Here is a 23,298-nt window from a genome sequence, read left to right on the forward strand (position 1 = left end):
TTTTTTCTCCCCATTTCTACACATAAATATATCATTAAAATGCTACATTTTATCATTTGTTCTTCTTTAATAAACATGTTAGAAAAGGGATGTAATTTTAAGTGGGAAGATCTTTGAAAATGAGAAATCTGTATTATAAACAACTACCAATATGCTGAAAACACAATACCAGCAATTTAAAAATACTTCATTATTAACTGTTTCAGCCATTCCTCAACATTTTTATTAATTAAATACCAAGTAGAAACTTTCTGCTCCATGAAGCTGTATGCCACCACAGTAACAATGATCATTTTGGCAAGAGCACCACCAATACACATGTATGATGAGAGCCTGCCAAAACACAGAAAAAAATTTACTTAATTGTATGAAGCTGGCTGTAAGTTTTTACAGTAGGAAACAGCCTATTATGTCTCAAGAGAAAACCATGCTGCAGGCATGCCCGTGACTGGATGAATACTAACTCTATATTGAATTTTGTTTTAGTTGCAGCCACATTCAATTTACATCATTTAGCCCATTTTCAACAGTGACAAAACAGTAAGTCTCTTGAGTGGATTGTAAGCTTTGCTGATTGTGTATTAAAGACTATAAGCAAGAACCAAGGCTACTAGGTGAACCCATGCAAACAAGTTGTAAAAATTCCCAAAACAAAAACTCTATAGCTCACTACAGATGACACAATGAAGACTAGAGAGAAAAGCCACATAGTAATGCTACACCATTCAGCTCCAAGAAGCACATTATTTCTAGTGCAGTCCATATATGGTCACTGCTAAATGTCAAATCAGCAGTCTTATAGAGTTACAGTTTGGAACTAGTGGAGTCCACAGATCTAGACAGATATGCAACATGACAAAACCCAATTATACATATACTTCCAAATCCTTAAGATGCACAAACTAAACATCAGCAACTGAAGTTTGAAGCTTACACTAATTTTTAAACCTGTCATCCTGACAACCATAAAGAAAGAATTTTAATCAGTCAGGTAGAGCAAGGACCGACTAATGGCTGATGGGTAGTTGCACTTCCAACCACAACAATAACAACATGTTTTTAGTCTATGATGCAGGCATTTTGCCTTCTATACAGCTTAAAGTCATTCTCCCATCTGATCCCTCATCTTTTTTTTTTGAGATCGAGTCTCGCCCAGGCTGGAGTGCAGTGGCACAATCTCGGGTTCAAGGGATTCTCCTGCCTCAGTCTCCCGAGTAGCTGGGACTACAGGCGTGTGCCACCACACTCGGCTAAGTTTTGTATTTTTAGTAGAGATGGGGTTTCACCGTGTTAGCCAGAATGGTCTCGATCTCCTGACCTTGTGATCCACCCGCCTTGGCCTCCCAAAATGCTGGGATTATAGGCGTGAGCCACCATGCCTGGTGCATTTTTTTTTTTTTTTGGGACGGAGTCTCGCTCTGTCACCCAGGTTGGAGTACAGTGGCATGATGTCGGCTCACTGCAACCTCTGCCTTCCAGGTTCAAGCGATTCTCCTGCCTCAGCCTCCTGAGTAGTTGGGATTACAGGCGTGTGCCACCACGCCTGGCTCTTTTTTTATTTTTAGTAGAGACAGGGTTTCACCATGTTGGTCAGGCTGTTCTTGAACTCCTGACCTCATGATCTGCCCGCCTCAGCATCCCAAAGTGCTGGGATTACAGGGGTGAGCCCCTGCGTCCGGCCCGATTCCTCATCTTCTAACTATGATAAAGGTCATAAAGGACCATATATCCTAAATAACACCAACTAATTCTGCTGTGATTGAATCCTAGACGGAGCTATGGCTTTAGATCAAGCTTTGTTTTGTAAAAATTTTGTCTTTAAGTAAGTGGAGGTTATAATATTTGAGACCTAAATATCTCATAAAGCAATAACAACTTTTAAAATTCAAATTCAAAGTTTTTCGTAATAGGGATAAAATGTTAACACTTTCCAACTTGTTTTAATAGAGATAATCAAGTTGTTTAGCAATTCTTTCATAATTTTCTTAAAAGATGTTTTATTCTTGAGGAAAATTTCACTGAAAGATATCTGGTTGGTTGAAGTAAATAAGGAAAATAGAACTTTTCCAAAAATATTATTAAATGCTTTACAAATGCTGGATTTTGACATATTTTCAACATTTACCTATTAAAATTGAAATACCAATATCTCACTAACAAATCTGGGTTTCAGAAATTCACTAAAAGCATAATACATTATTGCATCTTCATGCCTCATTTCCCATCTTGCTGGTTTGCATCAAATCTAGCCTACTACAAAATAAAAAGACCTTAATCCTATACTCACAATAACCCTTCACACAGGCATATTCTTGGCACAAACCTGTGCAGAGACTTCCACGGTTACCAGCTGCTGCAGATTACCTTTAGTTAAAAAAAAAATGACTAGACCTTTAGCTCCTGCAATGATCTGTAGACTCCCAAAGCTGCATATTTCCAGCCACTTTTGAGTTGCATGCTGTAGCAAAACAGTCAGCACCTCTCAATAGATATTGCTGCAGAGAAAGATTTTAATTCAGCACTCTTTCTGTGTTAGAAGCAACACCATTTCCCCCTAAAAACAAAACAGCTTAATATAGCCAGCCAGCCATATAATTAAGTATTTACTTATTATTTGGTGGGCATTCCTTAGGGGATAAGGGACTTCTTTTGTTTGGTGGGAGGGAGGGAACACTACCTACTTTGATGCCAATCACTGTAGGAGTTTCTCTTAAAACTTAAAATTTTCTGTGACCAAAAAAAATGTCAAAAAAAGAGAAGAACACTTAAAATTTTACTTCCAAATGATCAGGCAACAGAAATGAGATCCCTCTTATCTTGTGTGTCATACCTTTTTTTTCACATCTTTATTTATTCTCCCAGATCCTATGTCCTACTTCTATTTAATACAATGTAGGCCATGAAGTTCTCTCCTACAACCTAAACTATCACATCACAAATAATGTATATATTTATCTTTCAGAAGTAAATTTTCACTGACAGTGTCATTACTAATATACATTTCTGAACATGCATTTATTTATTTAAAAAAATTAAATATCCAGCCTGAGCATTATATACTATTTGCTATTTTAACTGGAGAAGGTAGCACTACTTAATAAATAAGGCATATATCAATTCTACTCCTACTGAATGAGATTATTCAACAATGATTACTCAATTAGACTGCCTTCTGATAGTGTTCTCCTTATACGTGGCAGAAAAAGTCCTGGACATTATGAGAGGTAAAATAGCTTTAGCCTCATGTGCCATAGGAATGAAATTTCCAAAAATATTTCAGTGTATCCCTCTAGGCTTAAAAAATGTTAAATATCATTTAATTTAGTGGTTTAAAAAAATATTTGTTGAGTATCGTAATAATGAATACTAGGTTGCAAATTTCATCTAATTAAATTTCTTGCTGCTGTTCAGTATCCACAGAATTATAGCTTGTGTAAGAACATTAACCAACCATGCACCTTGTAGAATATGGTACTGGGGAGTTGATTCTGACAGCTCGGTCTTAAACTTAGACCCTCCTGTTTTTTGTTTGTTTTTGAGATGGAGTCTCGCTCTGTCACCCAGGCTAGAGTGCAGTGGCACGATCTCGGCTCACTGCAACCTCAGCCTCCTGGGTTCAGGCCATTCTCCTGCCTCAGCCTCCCGAGTAGCTGGGACTACAGGCACCTACCACCGCGCCCAGCTAATTTTTGTATTTTTAGTAGAGACGGGGTTTCACCATCTTGGCCAGGCTGGTCTCGAACTCCTGACCTTGTGATCCACCCACCTTGGCCTCCCAAAGTGCTGGGATTACAGGTGTGAGCCACCGCACCCGGCCAGACCCTCCAGTTTTTTAAATTGAAATAGAAAAATTAAATTAGTTTGCAAATAGAAGATACTGTCTAGCCTACAGATTTCATTACAAAATTCTGCCTTGTCATAATCCCCAAAATAATACAGAACAAGGCACAAACCCCAGTGATTTTTAACTTAGCAAAGTGGGCTTGGCATTTTATCCTTATGTCAAAACACAAGACTAGGCTTTCAGTGAAATATCAGATGAGAATTCTCCCTCTGCAGCATTATCACATGCGTCATCAATTACTGCCATGCCTAAGTCTAGCATCATGCCAGCACATTAAGACAGAAAGTACTATATGCAGTGTTCACTGGACCAGAAAGACAGAAATAAGAAAGGGAGGTGGGGAGAAAGAAACCCTAGAGAAGAAATTAAAAAAGGCAGACCGTGCAATACAAACCAGATCATGGCTGCTTAGCTAATATGGGCCAACTGCTGTGGAAGAAAAATGTCGAACACCCCAAGTTGTGTAAATTTCTGTAAACATCTAAACACACATACAAACACACACAACACCAACCTAATTAGGAACATAAATATATGTTGATCCTTTACTATGTTACAGTTTTGAAAATAAAAATTAAAGTTAAAATATCCGTATTCTCTAAATTGCCTTCTTATTTTCCTGAGGAAGAAGCTAGTGTTTCTTAAGGGGAAGGGGTGGGCTTGCCATGGATGGTTATAAAGATTAAGATTCCCTTTTTGACTTTTTTCCCCACTCAAGTTTTACCAATAACTCACGGAAATCATTATTAAACATGTACACTTAAGCACAAATAGTAAATGCTGACAATAATGACAAGTTTAGACATTTTAACAACAGACTGTGTTATTTAAAAATAATGGGTTTGGCCGCGCGTGGTGGCTCAAGCCTGTAATCCCAGCACTTTGGGAGGCCGAGACGGGCGGATCACGAGGTCAGGAGATCGAGACCAGCCTGGCTAACACGGTGAAACCTCATCTCTACTAAAAAATACAAAAAACTAGCCGGGCAAGGTGGCGGGCACCTGTAGTCCCAGCTACTTGGGAGGCTGAGGCAGGAGAATGGCATGAACCCGGGAGGCAGAGCTTGCAGTGAGCTGAGATCCAGCCACTGCACTCCAGCCTGGGCGACAGAGCGAGACTCCGTCTCAAAAAGAAAAAAAAAAATGGGTTTTCAAAATGAAAATAATGTTCAAAAATTAAGAAGTTTTTTTAAAACTAAGAGCCAGGTAAATAAATCTCCTTGTTCTGTTGCTTGGTATCATCAGTGTCCAAAACTAAGTAGTATGAAAAGATAGAAACAATCAGCTTTTGACAAAAACCAGACAATTCTTAAGCTACACAGACCAAACTTGCCATGTTTCACAAGAGTCTGGTAAATAAAACATATTACTCCTTGAATGTTTCTAATATAATATTTTTTTAAAATGTCCATACATACTCTACTTATGTAGGAACATTTCATACATAATTATATTGCCCAGGAGAGGTGAAGCCATAAAGGATCAAAATACATTTTACTCCTTTATTCAATTTACAAAATGCTAAACTTTAACTTGCTGCCTTCAACAAAGTATCAGTATGGGCCAGAAAGATATTTTTCCATCAAAATTCTAATGTGTTTCTAGATTTTTTTGGACTAATTTCCCAACATATTAAATATTAGATTACATCCCAAATTCTAATTGATTACTGTATGGCATGCAAGAAAACAACTCTAAACTGTACTATTGGTCATTAATAAGTTTAACTTCACTCACATCAAGTGTCACACGAACACTACCTAACTAACTGGCTAAGACCCGAAATTAAGCACTGATATCTTACCGATTCTATAGGCTTGTCAAGTGATGCTTGTTCAATTTCCAAGTGTCCTTCCTCATATTGATCAAAGTGATTACCCTGAAAAAAGATGATTACAATTATTTTTCAAAAGCAGTAAGTGTCAAATTAACAGTTTAACCAAACTAAGGATTATTTTAACTTTTCTTTTATTTTAACCTAAAAGAACATTGCAATCGTTCTTTTCAGTAGACAATCAAAACCACACCACAAATTCCAACTTTTAAAATTTATAAAATGGGCCAGGCGTGGTGGCTCATGCCTGTAATCCCAGCACTTCAGGAGGCTGAGGCAGGTGGATCACCTGAGGTCAGGAGTTCAAGACCAGCCTGGCTGAAACAGTGAAACCCCATTTCCACTAAAATTACAAAAAATTAGCTGGCTGTGGTGGCATGCGCCTGTAGTCCCAGCTACTTGGGAGGCTGAGGCAGGAGAACCGCTTGAACCTGGGAGGTGGAGATTGCAGTGAGCTGAGATTGGGCCACTACACTCCAGCCTGGGCAACAGAGCAAGACTCCATCTCAAAAAAGAAAGAAAGAAAAAAACTTTATAAAAATGTATTAGGGCTGGGCACAGTGGCTCACGTCTGTAATCCCAGCACTTTGGGAGGCTGAGGTGGGAAGATCACTTGAGGACAAGAGTTCAAGACCAGCCTGGGCAATACTATGAGACCCTGTTTCTAAAAAAATTTTTTTTAATTAGCCACACATTGTGGTGTGAACCTGTAGTCCCAGCTACTCAGGGGGCTGAGGTGGGAGGATCACTTAAGCCCAGGAGGTCAAGGCTGCAGTGAGCTGTGATCAAGCCACTGCACTCCAAGTCTGGGTGACAGAACGAGACCCTATTTCAAACAAAACAAAACACAACTTATTAGGAATCTAGGCTTAGTAATCTGAACTTTTATTCTCCTAACAAGTGTTGAAATTGTAAACTAAAACACTACCAACCATTTGGGACACCAACTCTTTTAGACTGACTACATTAGGAAGACTAGAGAGTCTTACAAACAGCCATGCTGTTTTACCTTTTTTTTTTTTTTTTTTTTGAGACAGAGTCTCACTCTGTAGCCCAAGCTGGAATGCAGTGTCACAATCTCAGCTCACCGCAACCTCCGACTCCAGGGCTCAAGTGATTCTTGTGCCTCAGCCTCCCAAGTAGCTGGCACTACAGGTGCGCACCACTATGCCTGGCTAATATTTTCTATTTTAGTAGAGATGGGGTTTCACCATGTTGCCCAGGGTAGTCTCAAACTCCTGAGCTCAGGCGATCTGCCCACCTCAGCCTCCCAGAGTGCTGGGATTACAGGAGTAAGCCACTGCACCCAGCCTGTTTTACTTTTTTATAAGCAATATTGCATTAAACCTTTAATAAGGAAGAAAACAAGTCATAGTAATGAAAATAAAATCTATATTTTAATAAATACTGCTCAATCTGGTAACATCATTTTAAACCAAATCTGCTAAGATGTTAAACTTTAAAACAATTGATACCTCCCAGCTTTTCAAGAAATTAAAAATAAGTTCTTGACAGTTTCCAAAGCAATTATTCCTTAAGATGATCTGCAAAGGAGATAAACATGCCTGTATAATGATGTATTTGATCATAATCAAGCAAGTTGTCACTGCAACTAAAATAAGTAAAAACAGTTTCAACAAACGATAACTGCAGACAACTAAGAAGTTCCCTCTAATCATAGTTTTCACAAGTCTCCTTGCTTCATCAGGAAGGAATAGCTCATTATTTGGTTTTAAATCAAAATATCAATTTTCTGGTTCCCTTCTAGTCTTAAAGTGTAAGGCATTAGGATATGAGAGTCCCACAATGACCTAAATCAAAAGACTAAAGACTTCAGTCTTTTGGTCTAGCCTAAATGAATTCGGTGTGTGGAATGATATAACTTGAATGTTAACCTAACAAAAAGTTACTTTGCCTTTTCAAGGTAAAATTTAAATTCTAATTCAATAAACAAAATTTAATGATGCGGAGCTCTAACATGTAATTTGTCAAATTGTACAGTAAGTATTACGTTTCTCTCACTAGACTGTGAAGTCCTTGAAGACAAGAACTGAGTCTTGTTTATTTCTTACACCTGATACTTAACATGACAGCCAAACACTAGGGAACAATTAGGTGCTAAAATTGTGTGGCAGTGCTGAACAAGTTCTAGAACAAGATGGTGGTGGTGACAGTAGTACAATATTGTTAATGTACTTAATACCACTGAACTGTATACTTTTTTTTTAAGAGAAGGGGGTCTCACTATGTTGCCCAGGCTGCCTTCAAACTCCTGGGCTCAAGGAGCCCAAGCCTCGGCCTCTTGACCAGCTGGAACTACAGGCGCCACATTACTACACTTGGCTTGGACTATATACTTCAAAATAGTTAAAGTGATAAATTTTATGTTACATGTATTTTACCACAATAAAAGAATAAAACAAAATTGTATGGTAAAGTCTATCCAAATAAAGGGAAAAAAAAGGAGAAAAATGGAATAGCAAGGGACAGGAATACGCTTTCCAAAGACAAAAAAAAAAGACTTAAGAGTGGGTATTTCAGGAATGAAAAAAAGCAATAATCAACAAATGATTTAAAAAAAAATTAAAAACAGCTATTAATCCTGAAAGTCTGTCTTTTTGTTTTGTTTTGTTTGAGATGGAGTCTTGGTCTGTCACCCAGGCTAGAGCGCAGTGGTGCCATCATGGTTTACTGCAAACTCCGCCTCCCAGATTCAAGGGATTCTCCCACCTCGGCCTCTGGAGTAGCTGGGATTACAGGCACACACCACCACATCTGGCTAATTTTTGCATCTTTAGTAGAGACGGGGGCGGTCTCACCATGTTGGCCAGGCTGATCTCGAACTCCTGACCTCAAGTGATCCGCCCGCCTCAGCCTCCCAAAGTGCTGAGATTACAGGTTTGAGCCACCAGGCCCAGCCTGAAAGTCTGTCCTCAATTAACCTCCAAACACCTGCTACTTGGCATTTTAATTTCTACTGTAACACTTAACATTTTAAGTTACTTTAAAGGTATTAATTGCAAAGTACTTCTAAATTACTAAATCATAAATATCCAAATACTGAGATTAACTCAAACCTCATTATATTACAGAACACCAATGTACAGCCGAATATTGATTCTTTCACTCTACAGGTCTATACAATTTAATGATACAAGATAAACCAGGTGCAGTGGCTCATGCCTGTAATTCCAGCACTTTGGGAGGCTGAAATGGGAGCACTGCTGGAGGCCAGGAAGTTGGACATCAACTTGGGCAACATAGCGAGCAAGACCTTGTCTCTACAAAAAAATCAGATGGGTGTGGTGGTGTGTACTTATAGTCCTAGTCCTATAGTCCTAGCTACTCGGGAGGCTAAGGCAGGAGGATCACTTCAGCCCAGGGGTTCAAGACGGCTATGAGCAGACTGAGCCACTGCATTCAGGACTGGGTAACAAATCAAGAGTCTGTCTCAAAAACAAAAAACAAACAAAACAAAACAAAAAAACAAAAAACCTCATCCTAACAATAACTGTGTACTACTTTTTTAAAGTAATTAAACCTTTAGTTTATTTGTTTAGAGACAGAGTCTCTCTCTGTCACCCAGGCTGGAGTGCAGTGGAACCATCATAGCTTACTGTAACCTTGAACTCCTGGGCTCAAGCAATCCTCCCACCTCTGCCTCCCAAGTAGCTAAGGCAACAGGCATGCACCACCACACCTGGCTGTTTTTTATGTTGATTTAGGTGGTCTCAAACTCCTGGACTCAAGTGATCCTCCTGCCTCTGCCTCTGCCTCTGCCTCTAAAACTGGGATTACAGGCGTAAGTCATCAAGCCTGGCCTACAGTACTTAACTTAGGACAACTATGTGATGGTTTTAAACAAAAAAAGAATTGCCCCAAAATATATCACTATCAAATGTGACATTTAAAGTACAAACACAGATTATTAAAGAACTACCAATTAATTCTACACAAAAGAAAATGGACACCTTCTAGGAAAAACCATTTCAGCTCATCCTTGCTGCATGAAAATCACACAAGTTTTCCAAACAGAAAATGAATCATTAGCAAAATCTTCTTTTAATCTTAGGCTTAAATTTATTTTAGAAAACCCTTCTGTAGATTACAAACTACTGTCAGCAAATGCCAGGTTCCAAATAAGACATTTAACAAATTTCTAAATACAGTCAGCTAATTAACTTTTCAAGTCATTCTGAATCTGTCAGATGCCATACAAATCTGGATTAATAATATAGACAATTCAACAGAGAAATTTTAATGTTTTCAATAAATGGCGCTAGAACCAGGTGTCCATATGCCAAACAAAGAGCTTCAATCCATACTTTGAATAATAAAAAAAAAGAACTCAAAATGCACTGCAGACCTAAATGTAAAACTGAAAATGATATATTCCACAAGAAAAAATACAAGAGAAAACTCTTTGTGACCACAGGCTAAACAAATATTTTCTTAGAGACAACCCCAAAGCACAATCAATACATGGAATAAAAAACTGAAAAACTGATGGGCTGGGCACGGTGGCTCACACCTGTAAAATCCCAGCAAAACTTTTGGGGGGAAGGCCCCAAAGGGTGGGGTAGAATCAACAAAGGTCCAGGAGGTTTCCGAGGACCAGCCTTACCAACATGGTGAAAACCCCTGGGTCCCCCCCTCCTTACTAAAAAAAATAAACAAAATTTAGGCCTTGTTGGTTGTGGTGGTTGGCAAACCACCCTGTATACCAGCCCCCTTTACTCAGGGAGGCCTGAGGGCAAAGGAAGAAATCGCTTTGAAAACCAGGAAGGCCCCAGAGGTTTTTTTGCAAAAGTGAGCCCCGAGAATTCCGCACCCACGTGCAACTCCAGGCCCGGGAAAGACCAGAAACAAGACTCCCTTCAAAAAAAAAAAAAAAAAAAAAAAAAATTGAATAAGCCCTGGGACCCCTGGGAGAAAATAATTTACAAAATCTTGTTTCTTTTTAAAAAAAATCAGAAACCAATTGGAAATGCTTGAACAAAATCCCATACCTGATTAAAATCTTTGTATTCCAGAAAATTACAGAAATTACCTCCGGGGCCCGGGCGCGGTGGCCTCCAAGCCCTGGTTAATCCCCAGCATTTGGGAGGCCAGACGGGCGAATCCACGAGGTTCAGTAGGAATCGAGAACCCATTCTGGGCTTAACAACGGGTGGGGGAAACCCCGTCCTCCTACTAAAAATAAAAAACTACCCCGGCCCGAAGGGGTGGGCGGGGCGGCCTGTAGTCCAGGCCTTACCGGGAGGTCCCCTGAAAGGCAGGGAAATGGCGTTAACCCCGGGAGGGCCCCGGAGCTTGCAAGTGAGCTTTGAGAATTCTGGCCCCAAACCGCCACTCCCAGTCCCCGGGCGACAAGAATGGCCGAGACTCCGCCCTCAAAAAAAAAAAAAAAAAAAAGAAAATATAACAGAATTCTCCAAAGAGGGGAAAAAAACACCCAATTTTTTTTTTTTTTTTTTTTTTTTTTTTTTTTTTTGAGACGGAGTCCACTCCCCGCTTGGTTCGCCCAGGTGGCCCCTGGGGGGAGTGCAGGGCCGGATCCTCAAGCTTCCTGCAAAGCTTCCGCCCTTCCCGGGTTCCCCGCCCATTTCCCGCCTCAGCCCTCGGTAGCTGGGACTAACCAGGCGCCCGCCACCACGCCCGGCTAGTTTTTTTGGTATTTTTTTTAGAGAAGACGGGGGTTTCACCCCGTGGTTTTAGCCAGGAGGGGTCCCGATCTCCTGACCCTCGTGATCCGCCCGCCTCGGGCCTCCCCCAAAGGTTTGGCTGGGGATTACAGGCCTTGAGCCCACCCACCGCGCGGGGCCATTTTGTTTAAAAGTGGGCATTAAGATTTAAAACATTTCCAAATCAATTGAATAAAACAGGTTGGCAAAGTAAAAGCACATGACAACACATTCCAAGATTTTAACCCATTTAGGAAAATACAAACCCTAGGAAAAAGCATTAAGGGAAATATAACCCATTTAAGGAAAAATACAAAGCATTAAGGATACAATCATTAAGGAATAAACTAGAAGCCACAATATTTTAATGCCTAAATTAAAATGATTAAAAAAAAATGCAGCCCCAGGGGCCCGCGGTGGCCTTTCACGCCCCTGGGGTATCCCCAGCCCCCATTTGGGAGGCCCCCCGAGGCGGGGGTGGGGATCACGAGGGTCCAGGAAAAAGTTCCCAAGACCCAGCCGGCCAACATGGTTTGGAAAACTCCCATCTCCCTATAAAAAATACAAAATTGGTCAGGCAAAACGGTTGGGGTTGACAATCTATAATCCCAAAGCACCTTTGGGGAAGGCAAGGGGAGGGGTAACATCAACCCCTGAGTCGGGAGTACAAGACCAGCCCTGGAACCACCATGGAGAAACTTTCGTCCTCTACTAAAAAAAAAAAAAAAATAACCAACATTAAGGCCCCAGGTTGCGGGGGGGGGGCCTTCATGGCCCTGTATCCCAGCCCTAACTTCAGGGAGGGCCTAGGCCCAGGAAAGAAAAAAAAATCCCGCTTATTGGACCTCGGGGGCAAAGGTTGGCCCAGTGGGAAGCCCGAGAATCAAGATGCCCTGCACTCCAGCCCCTGGGTGGACAGAGTGAGACTTCCCAGTCCTCAAAAAAAAAAAAAAAAAAAAAAAAAAAAATGCTAATACCAAAACTTACTTTTTTTTGGTTTGTTTGAGACAAGGAAAAAGTCCCCCCTCTCCTCTCATTTTGTCCAGGATGGAATTTGCAGTGGGCCCACCATCATGGCTCCACTCCCAGCCCCTCAACCTCTCCCCTTGGGGCTTTTAAGCCCCCACCCTTCCCATCTCCAAGGCTCCCTCCCCAGTTAAGCCTTTTGGGACTAGAAGGGTGGGGCACACCAACACACCAAGCCCCTAATTTTTGTATTTTTTGGAGAGATGGGGTTTTTCCATATTGCCCAGGGCCACCTGGTCTCCGACTCCTGGCGCCTCAAATCTGGCCCCATCTTTAGCCTCGAAAGTGGGCTGGGGAAAATTTTACCAGGCCGTGAGTTCCCCTCCCCCCGAATAAAAACTTTCCAGGATTGAAGCAACTTTCCCTGCATGCCTGGGATGAAGAACAAATAAAAGTACAGTTCCCCAACTTAAAACCACTTGCCCCCTGAAATGTTTGTATAAACTTTTTATTTGTACGCCTAGAAACTAATCCGAAAAATATCTGTCCTATTGGTGAAGTGGAAAACTTTAAAACCTTATGGGTAAACCCCTTTAACAAAAATGGAAGGATATAACCCGGCACTAAAGAGAAACAAATTATTCATATAACAGATATGAATCTCAAAAATGCTTTTAATGGCTGAAGTGAAAAAGAAAGCCCATACCAAGAAGGCCCCCTTCCCATATATAAGGACAATCCTGGAAAAAAAACAAAAAGCCAAAGAAAGAAAAAAGAAATCATTTTGGGGGATTGGCCAGAAAGCTATACACCTGGTTTTGTTGTGGGGTTGGCTTTTTTGCACTATGGATGTTATTTTTTGTCCAATACTCCAAATTTTGGTACTTTTTTTTTCCACCATCTTAAATTTGGTGCTGATAAACCTGTCATGTAATGGGGTGGAAATTTTCAACTGTAATCTTTAATTGTACTTCAATTTTTTTGAAAAATGGGTGGGAAGGCCGGGCCCCGCCGGTGGGGGGGCTCAAGCCTGTAATCCCAGCACTTTGGGAGGGCCGAGGGAACGGGCGGATCCACGAGGTCCAGGAGATCGAGAAAAACGCAGATCTGGGCCTAACCACGGTGAAAACGTCTCCTACCTTAAAAACTACAAAAAAACTAGCCCCTGGGCGACGTGGCGGCCCGCCCCTGGGTAAGTCCCAGCCCCCTACTCGGGGAAAAGGCTGAGGCCCAGGGAAAAGAATGGGCGTAAACCCGGGAGGCCGGAAAGCTTTGCAGTGAAGCTTGAAAGGATTCCGGCCCACAGCCCCAACTCCCCAGCCCTGGGAAACAGAGGGCCGAGGACTCCGTTCAAAAAAAAAAAAAAAAAAAAGAAAAAAAAAAAAGAAAAATGGTGGGGGAAAACCCAGGCCTGAAATTATTTCTATAATTTTCCCTCTAAAAAAAAATGTATTTTTTTTTGGAACAACTTTAAATTCAAAATCCTGTTGTCGTAGGCAGATTTATGGTGGCCCAAGTTATAAGATCTATAATGGTGTTTAAAAATCCCATAGAACTAGGCCTGGGGGCATGGTGGTTTTAACACCTGTAATTTCCCAGCAATTTTGGGGGAGACCCCAAGGCAGGCCATTATTCAACTTGAGGTCCAAGGAGGGTTTTTGAGGACGACTGGTCCCCAACATGAGAAAACTTCCCATCTCTGATAAAAATACAAAATAGGGCCCCGGGCGCGGGTGGCTCCAACAACTTAATCCCAGCACTTTTTTGGGAGGCCCGAAGAAACGTGGCGGAATTCATGAGGGGTTCCCAGGTGAATCGAGAACCATCCCCCCTGGGCCCTTAACACAGGTGAAAACCCCCGTCCTCCCTAACCAAAAAACTACAAAAAATCTAAGCCGGGCGAGTGGCGGGAGCCGCCTGGTATCCCAGCTACTCCGGGAAGGCCGAGGCAAGGGAAACGGGCGGGAACCCGGGGGGGGGAGGCCGAGCCTTGGCCAGTGAGCTGGGAGATTTCTGGGCCCCCCACTGCCAAACTCCAGCCCCTAGCGACAGCCCCAGACTCCCGCCGTCCTCAAAAAAAAAAAAAAAAAAAAAAAAAAAAAAACAAAAAAACCCAAGGTGGTACACACCTGAGATCCCAGGTCCTCAGGAAGCCGAGGCAGGAGAATTGCTTGAACCTACGAGGCAGAGGTTGCAGTGAGCCAACGTGTCACCACTGCACTCCAGCTTGGGCGAGAGTGAGACTCTTGTCTCAAAAATAAATAACCCCATGTTCTCACTCGTAAGTGGGAGTTGAACAATGAGAACACACGGACACAGAGAGGGGAACATTACACACAGGGGCCTGTCAGGGGGTGGGGGGCAAGGGGAGGGAGAGCATTAGGACAAATACCTAATGCATACGGGACTTAAAACCTAGATGAGGCCGGCGCAGTGGGTCACGCCTGTAATACTAGCACTTTGGGAGGCCAAGACGGGTGGATCATGAGGTCAGGAGTTCAAGACCAGCCTGGCCAACATGGTGAAACCCCCGTCTCTACTAAAAATACAAAAAAATTAGCCGGGTGTGGTGGCTGGTGCCTGTAATCCCAGCTACTCAGGAGGTTGAGGCAGGAGAATCGCTTGAACCCAGGAAGCAGAGGTTGCAGTGAGCCGAGATCGCACCACTGCACTTCAGCCTGGGCGACAGAGCCAGACTCCATCTCAAAAAAAAAAAAAAAAAAAAAAAAAAAAAAAAAAAAAAGTCTAGATGACGGGTGCATAGGTGCTGCAAATCACCATGGCACATGTATACCTATGCAACAAACTTGCATGTTCTGCACATGTATCCCGGAACTTAAAGTAAAATTTAAAAAAAAATTTCTATCAAAAAATAAATTCATAGAAATGCATCAAAACAAGTCAATACTACTGCACGTTAATTTTTAAAACTAAAACTAAAAAACACGTACAGAGCAGCTCTAGAATACATTAGAAGCTTGTAGAAGTTAACTCTTAGAAATGGGTGTCTAAGAGATATGAGAGGTAGGCTATTTTTAATTGCATTTTTTTCTTTTGAATTTCATACTTACTGCATTTTAAAATAAAATTTAAAATATTTAATCAGAAATTTATTTTATTTATTTTTTTGAGACACAGTCTTGCTGTGTTGCCCAGGCTGGAGTGCAGTAGCATGATCACAACTCACTGCAACCTCCGCCTCCTGGGTTCAAGCAATTCTTGAGCCTCAGCCTCCCAAGAAACTGGTATTACAGGCATGCACCACCAGGCTCAGCTAATTTTTGTTTGTTTGAGACAGAGTCTCAATCTGTTGCCCAGGCTGGAGCGCAGTGGCGTGATCTAGCTCAATGCAACCTCCACCTCCCAAGTTCAAGCAATTCTCCTGCCTCAGCCTCCCGAGTAGCTGGGACTATATGCAAATGCCACCACGCCCGGCTAATTTCTGTATTTTTAGTAGAGACAGGGTTTCATTGTGTTAGCCAGGATGGCCTCGATCTCCTGACTTCGTGATCCGCCCACCTCAGCCTTCCAAAGTGCTGGGATTACAGGCATGAGCCACCATGCCAGCCCAATTTATTTGTTTATTTATTTATTTATTTTAGCAGAAACCGGGTTTCACCATGTTGGCCAGGCTAGTCTCGAACTCCTGGCCTCAAGCAATTTGCCTGCCTCGGCCTCCCAAAGTGCTGGGATTACAGGTGTGAGCCACCATGTGAAGCCCAGAAATTTATTTTAAATGGTTTTGATTCAAACATACATTTAGTTTTCATTTTAAAAGCTCAAAGGTAAACACAAAATAACATCAAAATATCCATTAAGGTTATATGAAACTTTTTAAAATTTAAAGTCACAGACCACCTAATTTTCTTGCCTGGCTTCTCAATATTTGACACCAGAGTTGCCCTTTTGCAGCTGAAAAGTTGGCTATAAAAAACATGGGCAAACCAGGTGTGGTGGGTGGTTCACACCAGGTAGGTGGGTGGTAATCCCAGCGCTTTGGGAGGCCACCTCTGACACATTTTTATTAACTAAAGTCCATACTATATTCAGATTATCTTAGAGTTCCTCTAATGGTCTTTTTCTGTTCTAGGATCCCATAGAGGATACTACATTACATTTTGTTGTCATGTCACTTTAGGAATCTCTTGGCTATGACAGTTTCAAAAAACTTTTAAAAAGTAAAAACTAAATGTTGTAACTGTCATGTAAATTATGGCCTAATTTAAAATTTCAATTTATCATAAGTGTTAAGATGTGTCCTGCAGCATAGTGGGACCCTTTGTCTAATTTTTATTACGTATTTGTTTGTGATCCAATCTCAGCTCACTGAAGCCTCAACCTCCCACCTCAGCCCCACAAGTGCTGAGACCACAGGCACATGCTACCATACCTGGCTACATTTTTTTGTACGTTTTTTAGAGACTGGGTTCCATGATGTAGCCCAGGATGGTCTCCAACTCCTGAGCTCAAGAGATTGCCCGCCTCAGCCTCCCCAAGTGCTGGGATTACAGGTGTGAGCCCACCATGCCCAGCCTGTTTTTATTTTATTTTCTGAAACAAGGTTTCACTCTGTCACCCATGTTGGAGTGCAGTGAAACAATCTTGGCTCACTGTAACCTCCACCTCCTGGGCTCAAGTGATTCTCCCACCTCAGCCCCCCCAGTGGCTGGGACTACAGGCGCGAGCCACCGCACCCGACTAATGTCTTCATTTAAAAAAATGTTTTTTGTAGACTTGGAGTGTTACCATGTTCCCAGCATGGTTTCAAACCCCTGGCCTCAGGTGATCCCCCTGCTTCAGTCTCCAGAAGTGCTAGGATTATAGGCTTGAGCCACAGTGCCTGGCCTTTACTAATACTTGATTTTTTGTTTATTTTTGATATAGGGTCTTGCTCTGTCACCCAGGCTGGAATGCAGTGGCACAATCACGACTCACTGCAGACTCTGTCTCCTGAGCTCAAATGATCTTCCCACCTTGACCTCCCGAAGAGCTGGGATTGCTGCTGTGAGCCATCTCGCCCAGCCTCTAGTAAACAGTTTTTAAAAGCAAATCTGGCCAGGCTACTATTCCCTCAATGAGAGTGCCCCACTCTTCCCGTGCCCCCACACTCTTCCCGTTCCCCCAGCCCTAAGACCAACTCACTTTTACTTTGAAGTCTTGTCTGACACTCCTTCTCTGTGCTCCTTTAGCTTTATGTTCATACCTTCGTTATGGTACTTGTACTGTGATTCCCTGTTTACTTATCTCCTCTACCATAAAGCATGTTCTTTAAGTCCAGGTACTCTTTCTTCTTCTATATACCCTATATAAGAACATTTTCTAGTACATTAGTGAATATTACGTGTTGATTTAGAATAACTAAGGGTCTCCCTGTCACCCAGGCAGTGGCCCAATCACAGCTCACTGCAGCTTCTACTTCCTAGGCTCAATTGATTCTACCACCTCAGCACCCCCAGGTAACTGGGACTACAGGCATGTACTAGCACGCCTGGTTAATTTTTGTTTAATGTGATTTTGTTTTGTTCTTGGTAGAGACAGGGTTCTGCCATGTTGCCTATGTCAATAAAATGAGAAGAGGCTGGTTCATACAAGACAGTTTATATTTTATTCAAGTTAACCAAGGCAAAGACTCAGATCTTTCACATTCTTGCTCTTGCCCACTCCCTTCTCTCCATTTTTTTCCATTTCTTTTTTTTCTTTAACAGCCTGTGTTGCCCAGGCTGTTTTCAAACTTGGGCCCAAGCAGTCCTGCCGCCTCAGCCTCCAGAATAGCTGGGATTACAGGCACACAGTCTTTTAAAGGTGATTCGCACTGTTAAAATTATGACCATTAAGGGCATTTTTTTGTAAAATGCTTTTTTGAGACATTTTATTAGACTGACCTCATAGGTAGAACTTAAAAAAAAATTTTTTTTTACGATTTTTGTAATCTCTTTAATCTTACTTCTAGATATGTTATCTGGTCACAGGTGAGGAAAGGTTGAGCAAGCAATATCTTTAATTTTTTAGTGCACTGTGGCCCCCTTTATTAAAATATACTACTAACACAAATAATACTAATGTACAATGGATATTGTTAAAAGTTCAGGCTACACTGTAACAAGTAAAAAATGAAAGAAAGCCGTCCTTTCTCCTCTGTTTCATTTCTTAGAAGTAACCATTGTTTTCAATTTGTTGCATTTCGGTTTTTTAGTAAAGTTTTAAAATACACATGCTGTTAGGAAGAAGTGCTTTAGAAATACTGAATATGAGTTTATTGTAATTAGTAACTTTTGTGATTACTTTTAGATAGACAGATTTTATTTTTTCAAGTAGTTTTAGGTTTACAGTAAAGTTGAGCTGAAAGCAAAGACACAGCCTCCTGCACATTTATTATAATACATTTGCTACAATAGATGAACCAACACTGACACATCATTATCAGCCAAAGTCCACAGTACATTAAGGTTCACCCCTGGTGTACCTATCATCATCATGATATGGTGTACATATCATCATCTATGAGTTTTGCCAAATGTATAGAGATATTTATCTACCACTACAGTATCACAGAGAATAATTTCACTGCTCAAAAAATCCACAGTATCCACCTGTTCATCCCTTTACTTTCTTCCCCTCAAACTCCTGGCAACCACTGATCTTTTTACTGTTTCCACGGTTTTGTCTTTTCCAGGATGTCATATATTTGCAATCATTATGTAGCCTTTTCCAATTGGCTTCTTTCACATATTCCTGAATATGTATCCAAGGTTCTTCCATGTCTTTTCCTGGCTTGATAGCTCATTTCTTTTTAGGGCTGAATAATATTCCATTGGTATATCACAGTTTACTTATCCATTCACCTACTGAAGGATATATGGACTGCTGCGGAGTTTTGGCAATTACAAATAAAGAATGCTATAAACATCCATGTTCTTGGTTTTTGTGTAGACTTAAGTTTTCAGCTCCTTTGGTTAAGTACTAAGTAGTATGACTGCCGGATTGAATGCTAAAAAATAGGTTTAGGTTTGTAAGAACCGCCAAACTGTTTTGTCTTCTCTTTCTCTTGACAGTGTCTTTTGCAGAGCAGTTTTAAATTTTAATAAAATCTAACTTACCATTTCTTTCTTTCATGGGTGTGCCTTTGGTTTTCCATCTGAAAAGTTATCACCAACCCCAGTGACAGCTAGTATTTTGTTTACTTTTATTTGGTGTTCTTGTCATTGTAATGAGACTACTTTTATGTTGGGGGTAGGTGGAAAATGTTTTGCACTTCACTACCAGGGATTAGTGATTGCTGCTAATATTTCACTTTTGTGGGAGTTGATGGTGTTTATGTTTTTGTGTTAACATGAAAGAAACCAATTAGCCTTTTTTTATAGGGTAACTTTAATTCAGCTTAAATCTGCAAATTTGTGGAATTTTAGACCAAGAAATGACATGAGTGTCTAGTTCAAGTTCTTCATTTTACAAATGAAGGTACAAAGAATGAGAAATATTAATGAAGAATTATTAATGAAGATAGGACTTAGAATTGCTTATAACCATGTTAAAGAACTAAGATAAAAGATGTATTGGTAATTTTTTCTGGTGTAACAAATACTTTTGATGATGATGCGGGTTTATTTCTATTCTTTTTCACTTGTGTTGTGCGTCCTAATTTTAAGAGGGTAAGTTTTAAAACAGTGAAAATATAAAAAGTTTTTATACTTTTCCAATGTTGGGCTTAACTTGATAGGTTTATTAAGGCAAATCAAATAAATGTTGAGAAGTACACAATTAAATAAGTTATTATTTGAGAGCATTTCTTTTCAGGTTTTATTTTTGTTGTGTTTCGTTTTTTTTTTTTTGGGAGACGGAGTCTTGCTCTTTCTCAGGCTGGAGTGCAGTGGCGCATCTTAGCTCACTGCAAACCTTCCACCTCCTGGGTTCAAGCAATTCTCCTACCTCAGCCTCCCAAGTAACTGGGACTACAGGCGTGGACCACCACATCCAGCTAATTTTTTGTATTTTCAGTAGAGAAGGGGTTTCACCATGTTAGCCAGGATGGTCTCGATCTCCTGACCTCGTGATCCACCTGCCTCGGCCTCCCAAAGTCCTGGGATTATAGGCATGAGCCACCATGCCCAGCCTTTTTTTTTTTTTTTTTTTTTTTTAAAGACAGAGTCTTACTCTGTCGCCCAGGTTGGAGTGTTATGGTGCAATCTCAGCCTACTGCAACTTCCACCTCCTGAGTAGCTGGGACTACAGGTGTGCACCACCATGCCAGACTAATTTTTTTTTTGTATTTTAATTTTATTTATTTTTTTGAGACAGAGTCTTGCTCTGTCACCCAGGCTGGAGTGCAGTGGCATAATCTCGGCTCACTGCAACCTTCACCTCCTGGTTCAAGCAATTCTCATGCCTCAGCCTCCAAAGTAGCTGGGATTACAGGTGCGCACCACCACACCCTGCTAATTTTTTGTATTTTTAGTAGAGACGGGGTTTCACCATGTTGGCCAGACTGGTCTCGAACTCCTGACCTCAGGTGATCTGCCTGCCTCGGCCTCCCAAAGTGCTGGGATTACAGGTGTGAGCCACCACACATGGCCCATGATAATTGTATTACCGTTAGTGTACGGATACTCTAGTAGGGAATATAGGTGAGTGGTATACCAAACTCTCTGTACTATTTTTGTAACTATTCTACAAATCTAAAATTACTTTAAAATAAAACAAAAAACAGGCCAGGTGCAGTGGCTCACGCCTGTAATCCCACCACTTTGGGAGGCCAAAGCGGGTGCATCACCTGAGGTCAGGAGTTCATGACAGCCTGGCCAACATTCGGTGAAACCCCATCTCTACAAAAAAACAAAAATTAGCTGGGCATGATGGCGGGCGCCTGTAATCAAATCGCTTGAACCCGAGAGGCGGAGGTTGCAGTGAGCCAAGATTGCCCCACTGCACTCCAGTCTTAGGGACAGAGTGAGACTCTGTCTCAAAAAAAAATAACAAAAACAAAAAGTAAAACAAAAAACCTTCTAGTTATGGAAAAATCTCCAAGACATACAATTAAGAGGAAAAAATCAAACTGCTAGAAAATGTGCTTGCATGCTACCCTTTGGGAAAGTTAAGAGTGCATAATGTTTAGTATATTATCCATATACATATAGTATATATATGGATTCTGTGAAAGAACCACCATGCAATTGGAAATAGTGGGGCTGTCTCTGAGGTTAACTTAACTAAGCGGTTTTCTTTTCACTCTGAATCCTTTTGTCCCTTTTTTTTTTTTTTTTTTTTTCAGACGGAGTCTCTGTCACCCAGGCTGGAGTGCAATGGTGCCATCTTGGCTCACTGCAACCTCCCCCTCCTGGGTTCAAGCAATTCTCCCACCTTAGCCTCCCTAGTTGGGATTACAGGCACCCGCCATCATGCCCAGCTAATGTTTGTATTTTAGTAGAGACAGGGTTTCACCATGTTGGCCAGGCTGGTCTTGAACTCCTGACCTCAGGTGATCCGCCCACCTCGGCCTCCCAAAGTGCTGGGATTACAAGCGTGAGCCACCGCGCCCAGCTGCCTTTTGTTCCTTTTGAACGTTATACTAGAAAACAAAAGCGGAAGGAGGAAAAATGTGATTTCAAACCCCCAGGGCACAACTATAGTAATAATCGTAGTAAAGATGACAATGATAGTAGTGGTGGTATTTTATTTCTTGCCTCCTAACCCACCTCCCCACCAAAATTGAGTCATTCTGACAAACATAGACTTATCAGGATCATTCTTTCTAAAAACAGTATGGCATCTGATTATCTGAAGGCCTCCACAGGATCTGAAAGGTATTTTTTGCTGCTGTACCTTCCCTTCAAAACCTCACTTAGATCTCTGAATTTCCTTTAGATGTAGATGATCCTATAATGTATCATACAAACCACTCTGAGATAAAATGGGTATTAAGGCTGGGTACAGTGGCTCACACCTATAATCCCAGCACTTTGGAAAGCCAAGGTGGGAGGATCTCTTGAGCCCAGGAGTTCAAGACCAGCCAGGGAAACACAGTGACACCCTATCTTCATAAATTTTTTTTAAATGTTTTTTAAAAAAAATTTTAATCATGGTGTACACCTGTAGTCTCAGCTATTCAAGAGCCTGAGTGGGGAGGAGGATCCCTTGAGTCCAGGAGTTGGAGGCTGCAGTAAACTATGATCTTGCCACTTCAGTCCAGCCTGGGTGACAGAGCAAGACCCTGTCTTAGAAAAAAAACAAAAAAAGAAAAAACAAAAGATGCTAACAGTAATTATTCCAAAACAAAAGGTATAAACTAAAACTCATGGTTATCCTGGTAAAAATTCATAGGTCCTATATTACAGCATTTCTAAAACTTAGTTTTAATGACTGTTTATAGGTATGAGCTGAGGGGGGTAAAAAATAAAGTTTAAATTTAAAAAAATGACTGCTTGGAACACTTATTTCATTATCTAAATCAACTCTTCCTTTCTGAATACTATATGCTTTCAAAATTGAAATATAGTTTTTCATTTATGCTGATCAGGAATTTAAGTTCAAAAGGGTCAGACTGGAAGCAATCTAGCTTTTCTAAAAAAAAAACAGTATTAGATTTTAAATTATATGCACACACCCAATTGACTTTCCTTCAACTGCCTCCACTCTCAAAAAAAAACTTCAACTTGTGGTAGGTCTAATGGCCAATGAATACAACCTGGCTGACCCGCCCTGCATGTCATTAAAACACACAGTACCATGGCCTGGCGTGGTGGCTCAAGCCTGTAATCCCAGCACTTTGGGAGGCCGAGACGGGCGGATCACGAGGTCAGGAGATCGAGATCATCCTGGCTAACATGGTGAAACCCCGTCTCTACTAAAAAATACAAAAAAACTAGCCGGGCAAGGTGGCGGGTGCCTGTAGTCCCAGCTACTCGGGAGGCTGAGGCAGGAGAATGGCGTAAACCCGGGAGGCGGAGCTTGCAGTGAGCTGAGATCCGGCCACTGCAC

At 41.3% G+C, this 23,298-nt stretch overlaps 1 protein-coding gene across 5 annotated transcripts in view; it reads right to left on the reverse strand.

The window, feature by feature from the left end:
- The window catches only part of GPATCH8 (G-patch domain containing 8), a 115,534-nt gene that overhangs the window by 76,553 nt on the left and 15,683 nt on the right, over window positions 1-23,298 (reverse strand). For 3 of the 5 annotated variants that reach the window (XM_017876071.1, XM_017876070.1, XM_017876074.1), the window contains exon 2: window positions 5,648-5,722. Coding sequence is in view for 1 of the 5 variants with exons in the window: in XM_017876070.1 (XP_017731559.1) it covers window positions 5,648-5,722 (75 nt within the window). In the remaining 4 variants the exon portion in view is untranslated. Of the gene's footprint in view, window positions 1-4,238; window positions 4,274-5,647; window positions 5,723-23,298 lie in introns of those variants that run through there. The other 2 variants (XM_017876072.1, XM_017876073.1) reach the window with 1 other exon arrangement.

This window comes from Rhinopithecus bieti, unplaced genomic scaffold (assembly GCF_001698545.2).
Source record: "Rhinopithecus bieti isolate Rb0 unplaced genomic scaffold, ASM169854v2 scaffold_10088, whole genome shotgun sequence".
Lineage (NCBI taxonomy): Eukaryota > Metazoa > Chordata > Mammalia > Primates > Cercopithecidae > Rhinopithecus > Rhinopithecus bieti.